Source organism: Suricata suricatta, chromosome 1 (assembly GCF_006229205.1).
Source record: "Suricata suricatta isolate VVHF042 chromosome 1, meerkat_22Aug2017_6uvM2_HiC, whole genome shotgun sequence".
In the NCBI taxonomy this organism is placed as follows: Eukaryota; Metazoa; Chordata; class Mammalia; order Carnivora; family Herpestidae; genus Suricata; species Suricata suricatta.
In genome coordinates, this window is record NC_043700.1 from 124491091 (window position 1) to 124504442 (window position 13352).

General features: G+C 35.5%; 1 protein-coding gene across 1 annotated transcript in view; it reads left to right on the top strand.

Annotated features, from left to right (window-relative positions):
- The window catches only part of FAM13A (family with sequence similarity 13 member A), a 313453-nt gene that overhangs the window by 131468 nt on the left and 168633 nt on the right, over positions 1-13352 (top strand). Inside the window, exon 6 of the mRNA XM_029943172.1 lies at positions 9306-9383. Coding sequence (XP_029799032.1) covers positions 9306-9383 — 78 coding nt within the window. The remainder of the gene's footprint in view (positions 1-9305; positions 9384-13352) is intronic.

Sequence of the window (13352 nt, forward strand, 5' to 3'; positions counted from 1 at the left end):
CAGCATTTTCTGAAACACTGATAGTTTGATTGCTGAGAATGGTCTTCATTCTCACAGTAGATGCAGGGGGAAAAAAAAAACAATACTAATCCTTCTTAAACTCTTCAATAAACAGAAGGGTACACTTTCAAACTCATGTTATGAGGCCAGCATTACCCTGATACTACACCAGACAACATCACTGCAAGAAAAGAAAACTACAGCTCAGTATCACTGAGGAACATAGATGCAAAAGTCCTTAGTAGAATACTAGCAAATCAAATTCAATAGCACATCAAAGGATCATGCAACATGAACAAGTGACATTTATTCCTGGAATACAGAAATATTTCAATGTAAACAAATCAATGTGATATATTACATTAACAAAATTAAAGGGAAAACACATGATTATTTCAGTAGATGCAGGAAAAAACATGTAAAACAGTCATAATGAAATACCCTTTTAAAAATAGGTAACAGGTAACTTATTTCAACATAATAAAGGCCATGTCTGACAAACCCATAGGTAATATTACATTGGGGAAATACTTAAAGATTTCCCTCCAAAATCAGGTACAAGAATGGGCATTCTTGCCACTTCAACATAGTACCAGGGGACCTAGCCAGAGTAATTGAACAAGATAAGAAAATAAAATACATAAATAAATGAATTGAATCAAATATGAAAAGAAGTTGAAATGGTCTCTGTTTGCAGATGACATAGTCTTATATATAGGAAACCCAAAAGACTATGCCCCCAAAAACCTTTTAGAACAAATAAATGAATTCAGTAAAGTTGCAAGATACAAAATCAACATACAAAAGTTAATTGTGTTTCTACACACAAAGTATCTAAAAAGGAAATCAGGAATACATCTCATTTGTGTTAACAACAGAAACAATAAAATATTAATGAATAAATTTAACCAAAGGGATGGAAGACTCATACACTAAAAATTATGAAACAATGATGAAGTAAATTAAAGACAACATAAATAAATACAAACACATACCATGCTCATGGATTAGAAAAATTAATATTGTTAAAATGTGTGTACTGCTCAGAATGATTCACAGATTCAGTGCAGTTCCTGTCAAAATCCTAATATTCTTTACAGAACTAGAAAAAAAGTCCTAAATTTTATACAGAACCATGAAAATCTCCAAATGACCAAAGCAATCTTGAGTGAGAAGAGCAAAGCTAGTGATATCAGTCTATAGTAATCAAACTGTATGATACTAGTATAAAAGTAAACATATAGACCATGGAACAAAGTAGAGTCTAAGCTGATCTTTCACAAGGGTTCCAAGAACACCTAATGGGGAAAGCATAGTCTCCTCAATAAATGGTGCCAGGAAAATTGGATATCTGCATACATAAGAATGAAATTGGACCTTTATCTTACATCTTACATAAAAATATAACTCAAAATGGATTAAGGGCTTAAACATAAAACCTGAAACTACAAAACTCATTGAAGAAAACATAAGGGAAAACCTTCTTGACATTAGACTTGGCAATGATTTTTTTTAATCTGACACCAAAAGCACAGATAACAAAAGCAAAAATGAGTGAGAGTACATCAAACTAAAACACAAGCTTTGTGTTGAGTGAGACTACATCAAACTAAAACACAAGCTTTGCACAACAAAGAATATCATCAACAAAATGAAAAGGCAGCCTACAAAGTGGCAGAGAATTTTTGCAAATCATATACTCAATAAGAGATTAATACAAAAACAAAACTCCTGTAACTCAATAGCGAAAAAAAAAAAAAGTGGGCAAAGGACCCAAACAGACATTTTTCAAAACATACAAATAGCTAACAGGTACATGAAAAGCTACTCAACAACAGCAATCATCAAGGAAATGCAAATCAAAACCACAAGATACCTCACATCTGTTGCTGTTATCAAAAAGACTAGATAAAAAGTGTAGGTGAAAATGAGGAAAAAAGGGAACCCTTCTACTACCTGATGGAAATGTAAATTTGTTTAGCCATTATAGAAAACAATTGCAGGTCCATTAAACAATAAAAGTAGACTACCATACAACCCAACAGTCCCACTTCTGGGTACATATCCAAGGAAATGAAATTAGTGTCTCAAAGGGATATCTGCACTCCAATATTCATTGTAGCATTATTCACAATACCCAAGTTATGGAAATAATTTAAAAGTCCATTGACTGATGAATGGATAAATAAAATATTATGTATATCTACAACAGAATATTATTCAGTCATATAAAAGAAGGAATTCCTCACATCTGTGGCAACATGTATGAACCTGGAGGACATTATACTACATGAAATAAGGCAATTGTAGACAGGCAAATACTGCATGAGCTCATTTATATGTGGAAATCTTAAAAAGTTGAACTCCTGGAAGCTGAGAATAGATTGGTGGTTGACAGGGGCTGGCACAGAGGTTGAAGGATAAGAATCCAGTGGCCATGCCAAAAAAAAAAAAAAAATGGTGGAAAGACATTCCAGAAATAGAAAACCTAATGGGTGAATACTTGACGGTAGGAAGGGACTTGGAATATAAGAATAGAAGACCGATGTGGCTGAGGCATAGTGAGAAAGAGGAGAGGGCAAATGATAGGAGATAAGGTTAGAGAAATAGGGAAAAGATGCATCATGCAGGGCTATGTAGTTTATGGCAGAGAGAGCCCAGGAATAATGATTGATGAGACCTTGATAGAGGAGTGACATCATCCCGTTTACATATACAAACATTATAGAAGGCAGGATGACTGAAATAATTTAGGTGAACAATGATGGTTTTTACTTGAGGGTGGCTGTGTACATAGCAGTGAATGAATCCCAGTTTATTTTGAAGGTAGCATTGGCTATACTTCATGGTGGGTTTGATGTGGGAGATATGGGAAAGAGAAGAATTAAAGTGGATTAAGACATTGGTTTGAGTAACTGGGTGCCATCTGCTAATCTGGGGAAGGCTCAAGTACTAACAGATGCTTTTTTGCTGATAAAGTATAAGCTCAGGTTTGGACATACTAAGTATAGAAGCTTATTAGCAGCCATGTAGAGTTGCCAAGTGAGCAGTTAATTAAAAGTAATGTGAACATAGGGGAAACATCAAAGACAAATGGAATTTGGGAGTCCTTATTGTTGGACATGGTTGATTTAAAAGCCATGAAAGGAGCGCCTGGGTGGCTCAGTTGGTTACACATCTGACTTTGGCTCAGGTCATGACCTCATGGCTCGTGGGTTCTGGCCCTGCGTCACGCTCTGTGCTGACAGCTTGGAGCCTGCTTAGAATTCTGTGTCTCAATCTCTCTCTGCCCCTCTCCCACTCACATTCCCTCTCTTTCTCAAAAATAAACATTAAAAATAAATTTAAAAAATAAGTCATGAAAGTGGTTGAGATCATTTATCATTTAGGAAAGGAAGACTTTTTTTAACCAACTCTTGAGTCATTCCAACCTCATTCATTCATTCAGTATGCATTTATTTTTAAGTAGGCTTCGGGCCCAGCACAGAGCTCACTGTGGGGCTTGAACTCATGCCCTTAGATCAAGACCCAAGTTGAAATCAAGAGTTGGTCACTTAACCAACTGAGTCACCCAGGTGCCCCATATCCAACATGTATTTGTTGAGCTCCTACTATACTAAGCACTTTTCTATGACATTGTAGTTATAGTAGTGAGTAAAGGAAACCAACTATTTGCTTTCATAGAACGTCTATATAGTTAATGATACATGAAATAAAGCAATAAGCGATAAATATGTAACTTTATTATATAGAGGAGAAGGAGCAGTGAAGGAAGGAGACTGTGGAGTTGGTCAGTGAGACGAATTTATTCTTTCTCCTACTGGTGATGTCTTGGAAGCTAATGGAGGAGAGTAGTTCAAGAATAAGGAGTTAACTGGGTCAGCCGGAGCTAAGAGCCCTAGTAAGATAGAGACTAAGCTGTGACCCTTTCTGCAGAGTGATGAGAAGAAGCAAAACAAAACAGATTTGATGGCTTTGAAAATGAAGAAGTAGAGATAGTGAGTGAAGCCCTGCTGTTTCAAAAGTTTGCTATAAAAGACAAAAAAATGGATCATAACAGTGGAAGAAATGAGATTAAGGAAGTATTGTTTTAAAAACAAACCAAAAAGATAAAATTCCAGAGCATGCTTGTGATTAATGGGAATGCTCTAGTTGAGGGAATGATGGAATAATTGATGGAGTGAAATCCTTGAGAAAATAAGAGGAGATAAGACCCCAGGGTGGGTGGAGGGAATTGCTGATAGGATCAGTATCTTATCTTTCATTGTTACTGGAGGGAAGACAGAAAGGATGAAATGTTTGCAGACAGGTTTGTAAATTTGATGGTGGGGCAGCCTGAGTAGCATCTGCTCCAATGTTTCTGTTTTTCCAATGAGCCATGAAGCAAGAATGAAAGGAAAGGAGTTTGAGAAAAGAGATGTGAAATGTCACGTTGGAGGATGGGAAATGAAGTTACTAAAGAATTATAGCAGAATTGCTGTGCATTAGAGATCACTCAAGATTTGTGGTAATAAAATTAACATCAAAGCGTCAACCAAGTCTATACTTTTTCCTAATTCCCAGCACAGAGAAGGCATAGAGGGATATTCATCCAAGGTTGTACTTCTTTGAGACAAATGCAGTGATTGAAAGCAGGATGAAGAAAACTAAGTGTATTAGCAAAGGAACGAAGACTCCTGAAATGTAAGCTGATGAAGGAGGGATTGAAAACAGAAAGGATGTCCAGGGAATTGTGAAAGGTTTAGAAAAGGAATATTACTCATGCATCTGGTTTACCCATTTACTTCAACCACTGAGCTGTTCTGGGCCCTGTGGATCTATTCACTAGGAAGACTGACGAGCCCTTTCACAGAGTAGGGTGAGATGAACAAGGAATTTAGAACTAGTACTTTTAAAATTTTTTCTTTGTATAGTTGATACACAACATTACATTAGTTTCAGGTGTACAAAATAGTGATTCAAGAAGTTTATGCGCTATGCTATGCTTACTACAAGCTTAGCTACCTTGTGTCCCCAAATAACACTATTACAGTATCATTGACTATATTCCTTATGCTGAGTCTTTTATTCCCAAGACTTACTCATTCCATAACTAGAAGCCTGTATCTCCATGCCCCTTCCCCTGTTTTGCCCAACCACATACACTCTCTCTTCTGGCAACCACTAGTTTTATAGTAAGTGTTAAAGTCAGATTTTGCTGATGGCCATGAAGAAATATAGAGAGTAGAGAGGAGGCTCCTGGGTGGCTCAGTCAGTTAACTGTCCAACTCCTGATTTCAGCTCATGTCCTGATCTTGCAGTTCTGAGATGGAGGATTCTTTTTCTTCTTCCCCTCCCCTGCTCACGATTTTGCTTTCTCTCTCTCAAAACTGAATGAATCAATGAATCAATAAAATAGATTAAAGAGAGTGGGGAGAGAGGGAGCATTGAGTAGGAGGGGAGAACAGGGTCAATTTAGATAAAGTGTCCCAGGAAGGGAATCCTCTCTAGTGAAATTGAACAAAGACCTGGATGAAATGAGGAAACAAACTTGTGAATTACTGTGTGAGTAATGTGCTAGGCTGAGGAAACATTCAGTGCTTTTTCTGTTTGGTTTTTTTTTTTAATGTTATTAGTTGAATAGTAAGGCCCACAAAACTGTGATGAAGTATTTTTTCCATCCCTATTGTATTTTTAAATGGTGTTTTCAGGACACCAAGGTGACACAGCTGGTTTAAGCGATTGGTTATTGCACAAAAGTCACTAGAGTGAGCAGTCAATTGAGTTAAGTCTCATTTCAGCAGATGAAATGTTTAAATATAAATATACCCTGTAATCATGTCTAATATGTTTATCATTACCTTCTCCTTCTCTGGTGACTAGCCTTGGAATGCCACACATGATATGGTTCAGTTAATATATGTAGAGTGAATTTTTATACCCACATATACTTTAATAATTCAAACCATTCCCCTTTCAAACCTTTTCAAGAAGTTCTAAGGCAGGAGTTGAAACAAACCCAAGGTCTCTTCCCTTTACCCTGGGTGTGCAGGGGCTTGCTTTAAGTAACTTGTTTAAAAATTAGGTATTATTCACATGCTATAAGGCTGACCTGTTTAAAATATACAATTTAGCGGGTTTTAGAATGTTCACAATGTTTTTGCAAACATTACCTAATTCTAGAACATTTTTAACACCCTAGAAAGAAACCCATATAGACTGGACCCATCGGAACCACTCCCTTCTAGCCCTCAGCAATCACCTAATCTACACCCTGCCACTACTCGCAGACGTTTCATATATGTGGGATCACACATATGTTCCTTTTATGTTTGGCGTCTTTCACTTAGCATGACGTTTTTTCAAGGTTAAGCTGTGTCTAGCAGGTATCCATACTTCAGTCCTCTTTATAGCTGAATAGTATGCTGTTACATATTTTCTTTATACATTCATCGTGTGACTTGGGTCGTTTCTACTTTTGAGTTTTTATAAATAATGCTGGCTGTGAGTGTTTGTTTACAAGGTTCTCAGTGGACATTTGTTTTTAAACCTCTTAGGTGTACCTATCAGTGTAAAGGGCTTTTTAAAGGCATAACTGTAAAAAGTTTTATCTTAAAGATGTTTCTCACTTGACTCCATAATAAACCTGTCTTAAAAGAATACACAGAAGGGGAAAAAAAAAAGAATGCATGGAGTTATTTCCAGTTACTTATTTAAGCTACTAGTGGAATTTGTTAATTTTTCCCCAGAAATCTAAGTACCATTAGCCCTGCAGGGAAAGTTCCCTCTGCAGCTGTGCAGCCCCCTGGCTTACTGCCTGGGTGGGGAACAGCACTGCAGCAGCAATCTCATGGGGTTTGGGGAATGCAACTCTGGACAGGTGGTGCGTTACCTTTTCGTTAATAAATATTGCTTCTTCTTGAAAGAATCATAGAATCTTGATAAACTAGAAAAGTTTCTCAGAGTTCATCTAATCCAATTATTTTATAAATCTTCAAGCCAAGGGATGTCCAAAGAGTTAAAATGCTTGCCTGAGTTCCTAGAGCTAGCTGGTTAGAGAACCAGGATAAGAAGCCAGATCTCTTGACTGCCAGCTCAGTACTCTGACTCTTATTAAATTTTACTTTGTGTCTGCTTTTTCAATTTAAAATCTAAAACAAGAAAAAACACAATTCACTAAGTGGCATTTTCAGATAAAAGTTTACAGAAAATATTTTTAGAGTTTTATAGGGAAAAGCTGACCATCAGCCTTATATTCATTAATTCACAGGGTCAGGGTGGGGAAGATAAAGGAATAAAGAAACACTATCACTTTTAGCCTGTGCATAAGGAAGAAAGAATTGTAAGCATTTGTAAACATTCAGACAGTCATAAACAAAGGTTGGTGATTTGTATTAGCTTCTCTTAAGAGTCAGCCTTTTTTTCTTCCATGACATTCTAACATTTACATACCGAGAATTTTAAAAGAGGTATAAAGATGAAGCATAATTATATTATTCAAGTGTAGTCAAATTACGCAATAGATTATGCAGTTAATCACTTGGATCTTCTAAATGTCATACTGGATATAATTTATCCCTCTCACAGTGAGTCAGAAGTGGGAATGGGTTCATTCACTATTTCCAGTAAGCAGCTTAACCACCAGCAGGTGCTGTGACTTGTAGGAAAGGGTAGGACTGGAATGCATGCCTATTTGGAGAGTTCAGAAATGTACCCGTGGGTCCTTCCATAGGGCTGATTGTGAGGCTACAGGCATCTGAGAGCACTGGCAGGACCACAGCTACCCCCAGCTTAGAGGAGGCTCTTGATCTCCTCTGAGTCTGTAATGTTGCTCCCTAGCACAAAGCTGGGAACAGGTGCCACATACAGCTCTGTGGTCCAGGCACGGGTCTCAGCTCTGCCACTCTCTGTGTAATCTTGGGCACATCACCTCAGATGTCCTCCAATCCCCCATCTGTAAATTTAGATGAGCAGGGCAGAATAGATGATTTTTTAAAACTCTTTGACTACAACCTAATGGTTTAAGATGTCATGCATATTGGATATTGGAGGTAATATGTAAAGGTAATAAAGAGTTCATAAAGTTATACAGAGCCATTTTTGAGTCCTATGTAACATTGGATAAGTATTTAACTTCTATAAGATTTCATGTTATCCTTAAAAGGGGACTGATGATTATAGTACCTAATCCTAATAGGGCTACTGGGGGCAAAAATGGCATTATTGCAAAGACATTAGCACAGTGCCTTCTATATCCTAAGATTAAATAAGTATTTATCAGTAGTAAGTATTTTCATTAGGAACATTTAATCTTAATAATATACTGTTCCCTTTAGAAATAAATAAAACTTCAGCAAATTTTAATAATATTATAAAGCATGTAGACTAAAATATTGTTTAAAAGATTATAATCAATTGATCCTCAAGTAAACTAGAGAGAAAAACCTATCATTTAAATAATGGAGTAGTGGATGGTGAGCATGATGAGGGAAGAAATGGGATACAGAGGTCAAGGTTATAGTGCAAATGAAAGAAATTGAACTTCTTTTCTCCTTAATTTTATTGTTGTCTATGATCTTATATATTTTTTCTACCTTAATTTGAAAATGGAATAATTTATGAAAAATTTATCCAAATTAGCAGCTATTGAGAATGAGGCCCTTTATTATTTTTTAATGAGATTATTATTGTTGTCATTTGTCACATAGAAATAAATAGTAAGTTCAGTTCTATGTGAGCTGCCTCCTTGTAATTTCTGCTAGTTTTGCAAGTACTATTTTGGTGTGAACCATGGACTTAGAAGCTTAGTAATTTTGGAAACAAATACTCAGATATTTTTCCTCAGAATGTTGATGTTAAACTATCACTATTCAATAGTGGTTTGCGAAACTAATTGTAGGAATTTATTTAAAATTCTGATTTACAAATAAGAATGCATTTGTAAAACATTGTGGGGAAGTTAGCAACTTGAAGTTTGACGGTTGATATCTTGGAGAATTAACTACCTATTTCTCCAAAGAAGAGAGGAGCTGCCCATGGATATGTGAGTGACATGACAGTGTAGATGAGACTTTTAATGGTCATCTCTGAGTATGTGTTCTGTGTGTCCCATACCTACTCCATCGCCATCTTCTCTGACTTCACTGTTGTAGATGAACAATAAGAAAAAAACGTTTTGATTCCTCATGACAATCTCAGACTTCTGCTATAAACAGCTCAGTCCAGAAATGCCTTGTCTCCCATCAAAATTGCTTTTTACAGCCTTGTAATTTCCAGTTAGGGGAATGTTGTTTGGTTTCTAATACTTCTTTTATACTTTTTTATAGGAAGCCAGTTGTAAGAACCCCTTACCCATCCTTCTTACAAAAGACTTAGACATGCAAAAACCATCTCTAAAAACCAGGGTAAGTCTATGTCTGCTCCTCTGGGCTTCGTGTGACACATTTACCAGGGCTCTTCGCGTCCTCGTGGTACCATGCTCTGTTTCCTTTCCTTTCCTTGCATTTCCGTCAACCTTTTTCGTTGGTCCTGGTTGCATATAAAGCACTTTTTATTTAGTACATTTAATCCAAGGTGATATCATCCCCCAAATTTTAAGATACTCCTATTATTTGACAGTGACCTATTTTAGTACATGGTTTTACTTATACTAAATCAGGATTGTTTGCAGCCTACATCATAGGAAATAGTCAAATGTAGTAGGTCTTGTCTTGGTTGCTTTGGAGGAGTAAAATTTTTAACTGTAATTTCTCTTTTTTTAAAAAATATAAATCACTTTATTAACTTCTCATAATTATAAAAACAACACATGATCAACTAAGTAAACTTTAACCAGGAAGTAAAAAGAACTGTCATTCCTATGACAGAATAGTCTACTGTGTAAAATTTTGTTTTCCTTATTATAAGAAAAGTCCAAAATTCACTAATTGTTTGGCCAGTGAAGAGAAAAACCCCTTTAACCCAAAATATGTCATGGAAAGTTATTTGATTATTTTTCCAACCAGAAATGTGATTGCTTTAATTTTAGAGTCCCTTTCCTAATCTTTAATCTTTTAAGTAGATCTTCTTCTGTTTACTTATGTGTATAGAATATTCGTAACTGGCCAACAGGAGATTTATAGAGCTACTGTTTTTCCGAGTTCTGAGAAAAAAAATGTTCACCAAACTTTGAGCCCACTGTAAGCAAAATTTAAAAGAACTCTAATCTCTGATTTTAACTGCAAGTTATCATAAAAGTAATTGTGACTTTATTTTTAAAGGCAAATTAAGTTTTGAGTCATTGCTTAGTGTCTCAATGACAGTAAGTCTGTGGTTTATTTTTAAAAGAAATAAAAACACCTTTTTTTTTTTATAAAACCTATTCCACCTTGATTATTTTTTTTTCTGGAAAATTATCAAAACTACGCATCATTCTTTCCATTTCAGGTACCAACTATTTTTTTTGTATTTTTTTCACTGAAATATCTGGGTCTACAAGCTTACATATAATTAATTCAAATGTATTATAGAAATTTTGTTTACTGTGAATTAATAAAAAATTTAGTGTAAAAAATAAACTCATAAGCAATTGCCTTGAAAAAATGTAGGATTTCAAGGAAATCATTAGGTATCATTTGCTTATTAATGCCTACGTTGGTATAACTACCTTTATGTGAAGAGACCCTAAATGAATCACATCCTAAATAAGAATAATCTCAAAACTTGTCATAAAAGTTGTTTGAAAGGATTGTCTCGCTGTACAGCTCATGAATAAACTAATTCAATAGAGAAATTACTTTATTAATTAAGCCTTGGTTTTTAACTTAAGCTTCTCTGTGGCCTTACATGAGGAAATTTACATTTACATGAGCAAACTAAGCTCTGCTTAGTTTATGGGTGATTAAAATCCTTGTAATTTCAAATCCAAGAAATGAGGCAGAGCATGTGAGCTATAAGAGATTAGAAGGAACTCTTTCACCAGGATTTTATCATAAGGTCTTTTTTTCCTCTAGTTGATCTTTGAAAGCTAAAGCTGAGAACACCTTCAAAATATGGTTGGTGTGTCCTTTCTAGAGTGACTTAGTGAGCTAAGAGAATGATGTTACTCCATTTGGCCTCCATAGCTGTCTTTCTCAGATATCTCCAGTTACAGCTGTATTTGCCTTGGACAGCTAAGTATTTCTGCTCCCTATATGGCTAGAGATGTAACATGGTAATCCAGAAATGGCATATTTCCATTGACTCTGGAGATGTCTCTCTAGTCTAAGCCATCTGTCCCCATCTGTGTTCCCTCTGTCAGTTGTTATCTCTGTTCTTAGGCAATAGGAAGGATTATGTTTCTCTTCCTTAGGTAGGAAAGCCACTTCTTGATTTGAGTCCAAGCTGAAAAAAAGTATCTCCATTACACAGTGCCATGACACTTCCTGAATGAGCAACAGTCAACAGCTCTGGTAGCTCAAGGACATATTATTCATATAACCATTTTATGCCCGATACTATGCAGAGTATATATGTAAACAAATAATCAGAATAGATGATAAAGAAGAGAATATCAAATAGATATATAAAGAGGTACTAAACATAGAATGACAGACCTCCTTGTAACCTAATATATTTAGGATTAGAGAAGATGGTCTGTTTCTACCAAACACGGGTACTCAGTCTCTAAATAAGCCTCACATCTTATATTCATTGGCCACAGTATAAACCCTGAACAGGATCCAGTGAATTGAAGGTAGAAAATTATTTTTCCTCTCTTTTCCCTTGGGTTATGCTCTGGACTTCCCACTGTCATTGCTGTGTTCTTGGCTTCAGCAAAAAATTCAAGGTCAGGTCATGGTAAAAATGAATATCAGATCCACTCAGTACTCGGATAAAGGTATAAAATAAAAAAGAATATATTTCCTTCTTCACTTTTATCAATAGATAAAAGTGTTCTGATAAAAATTTAAATTATAACCCATAATAGTTTTAGTTAGTCATAGATTCTCTTAATGCTTTTATAGAGGTTTCCTTCCTTTAGTATACAAAGTCATATTAACTATAAAATGTGTGATAAGGATAATGCAGTTATCAAATACACTGCTTCTATTTTTGTAATAGAAGCAACTGTTAAATTATTTTTCTTTCAAATGTTAATGGTTTCAAGGACCATGAATTATTTATGAAGGAGATTTTCTTCAATGAAGAGTCACAACTCTGTTTTCTTAAATGCTTTTTAAAATGCTTATGCCTATTAGTAAAGTAAACTAGAAATTTTAAAAATGGAGGGTTTTGAGAAAATTTAGTGGCAGTATAATTTCCAGTAAGCAAATTAATAGGGTAATTTAATAAGCATTAAATTTTACCATGCTTCTAGATTATTTTCGAAATGTTGCTAATGGACATGCATATATTTTACATTGTTATAATTAATGTGTACATTCTAATTAGTGTTCTACTTTTCCCAGCTGACATTATTTTTACTATGTATTTCCATGTATAAGGCTAGTTTGCATGCTGCTGCTTCTAATAAAAGTAGTGGCGGCAGTGGTGGCAATGGTGATTACAGCTAACATTAATCACGTGCCAGACACTGTATTAACTCCTTAATATAGTTCTTTTTTTTCTATTCAATATGCTCTGTCAATATTCACTTTGAGTAAGAATATATGACAGTTTATATAGGTATCATTCTAGGTTTTTCCAATCCTTAGACTATCTCCAAATTTAGATCATTTCCAATATTTTGCTATTACAAACATTTTTGAATGAGTTATCTTCACACCACCTTTTATCCACATGTGGGAAGTACGGTCACAAGTATGTACGTCTTTAATTTATCCCAACGTTATAAATATTTTCTTAAGCAGTTTACATCCTCAACAGCTTCAGATGATTGCTCCCATTTTTTATATCCTCACCAGTTCTTGGTAATATCAGACTTGTTGTTTCCCTAGTCTAATGAGTGTGAAATGACTCTTGCTATTGCCTTTATTTGGATTTTTTCCAATCTCTCGTTGTTGAAGAGACGTTTATGATACACTGAATGCCCATGTGCTTCCCCAGTGTTTCCCAGCCCTGCCGCAGTTAGCTGGGGCCAGCTAGCTGCTTCTGGCCTGTAGGTTGTGAGTAGAAGTGGCAAGTGTGGCTTCAAGGACAGAGAATTCAAAAATTGTGCATGGTTCTCTAGTCCTTTCTTACAGTGTAGCAACTAGACAGTGGAGCCTGGGTCCCTTAGTGGCTTTTTTGGAGTAGAGACCCCCTGTGAAACTGCACTGGATTTGTGTCATTACTGAGAAATAAACCTGTTTTGCTAAGCCACTGAGATTTCTGGGTTAATTTGTACCTTCACTATAAAGTAGTCTATTCTGATTAATTTATGTGGGCAGATTTTCACATGTTAATTAAGCTTG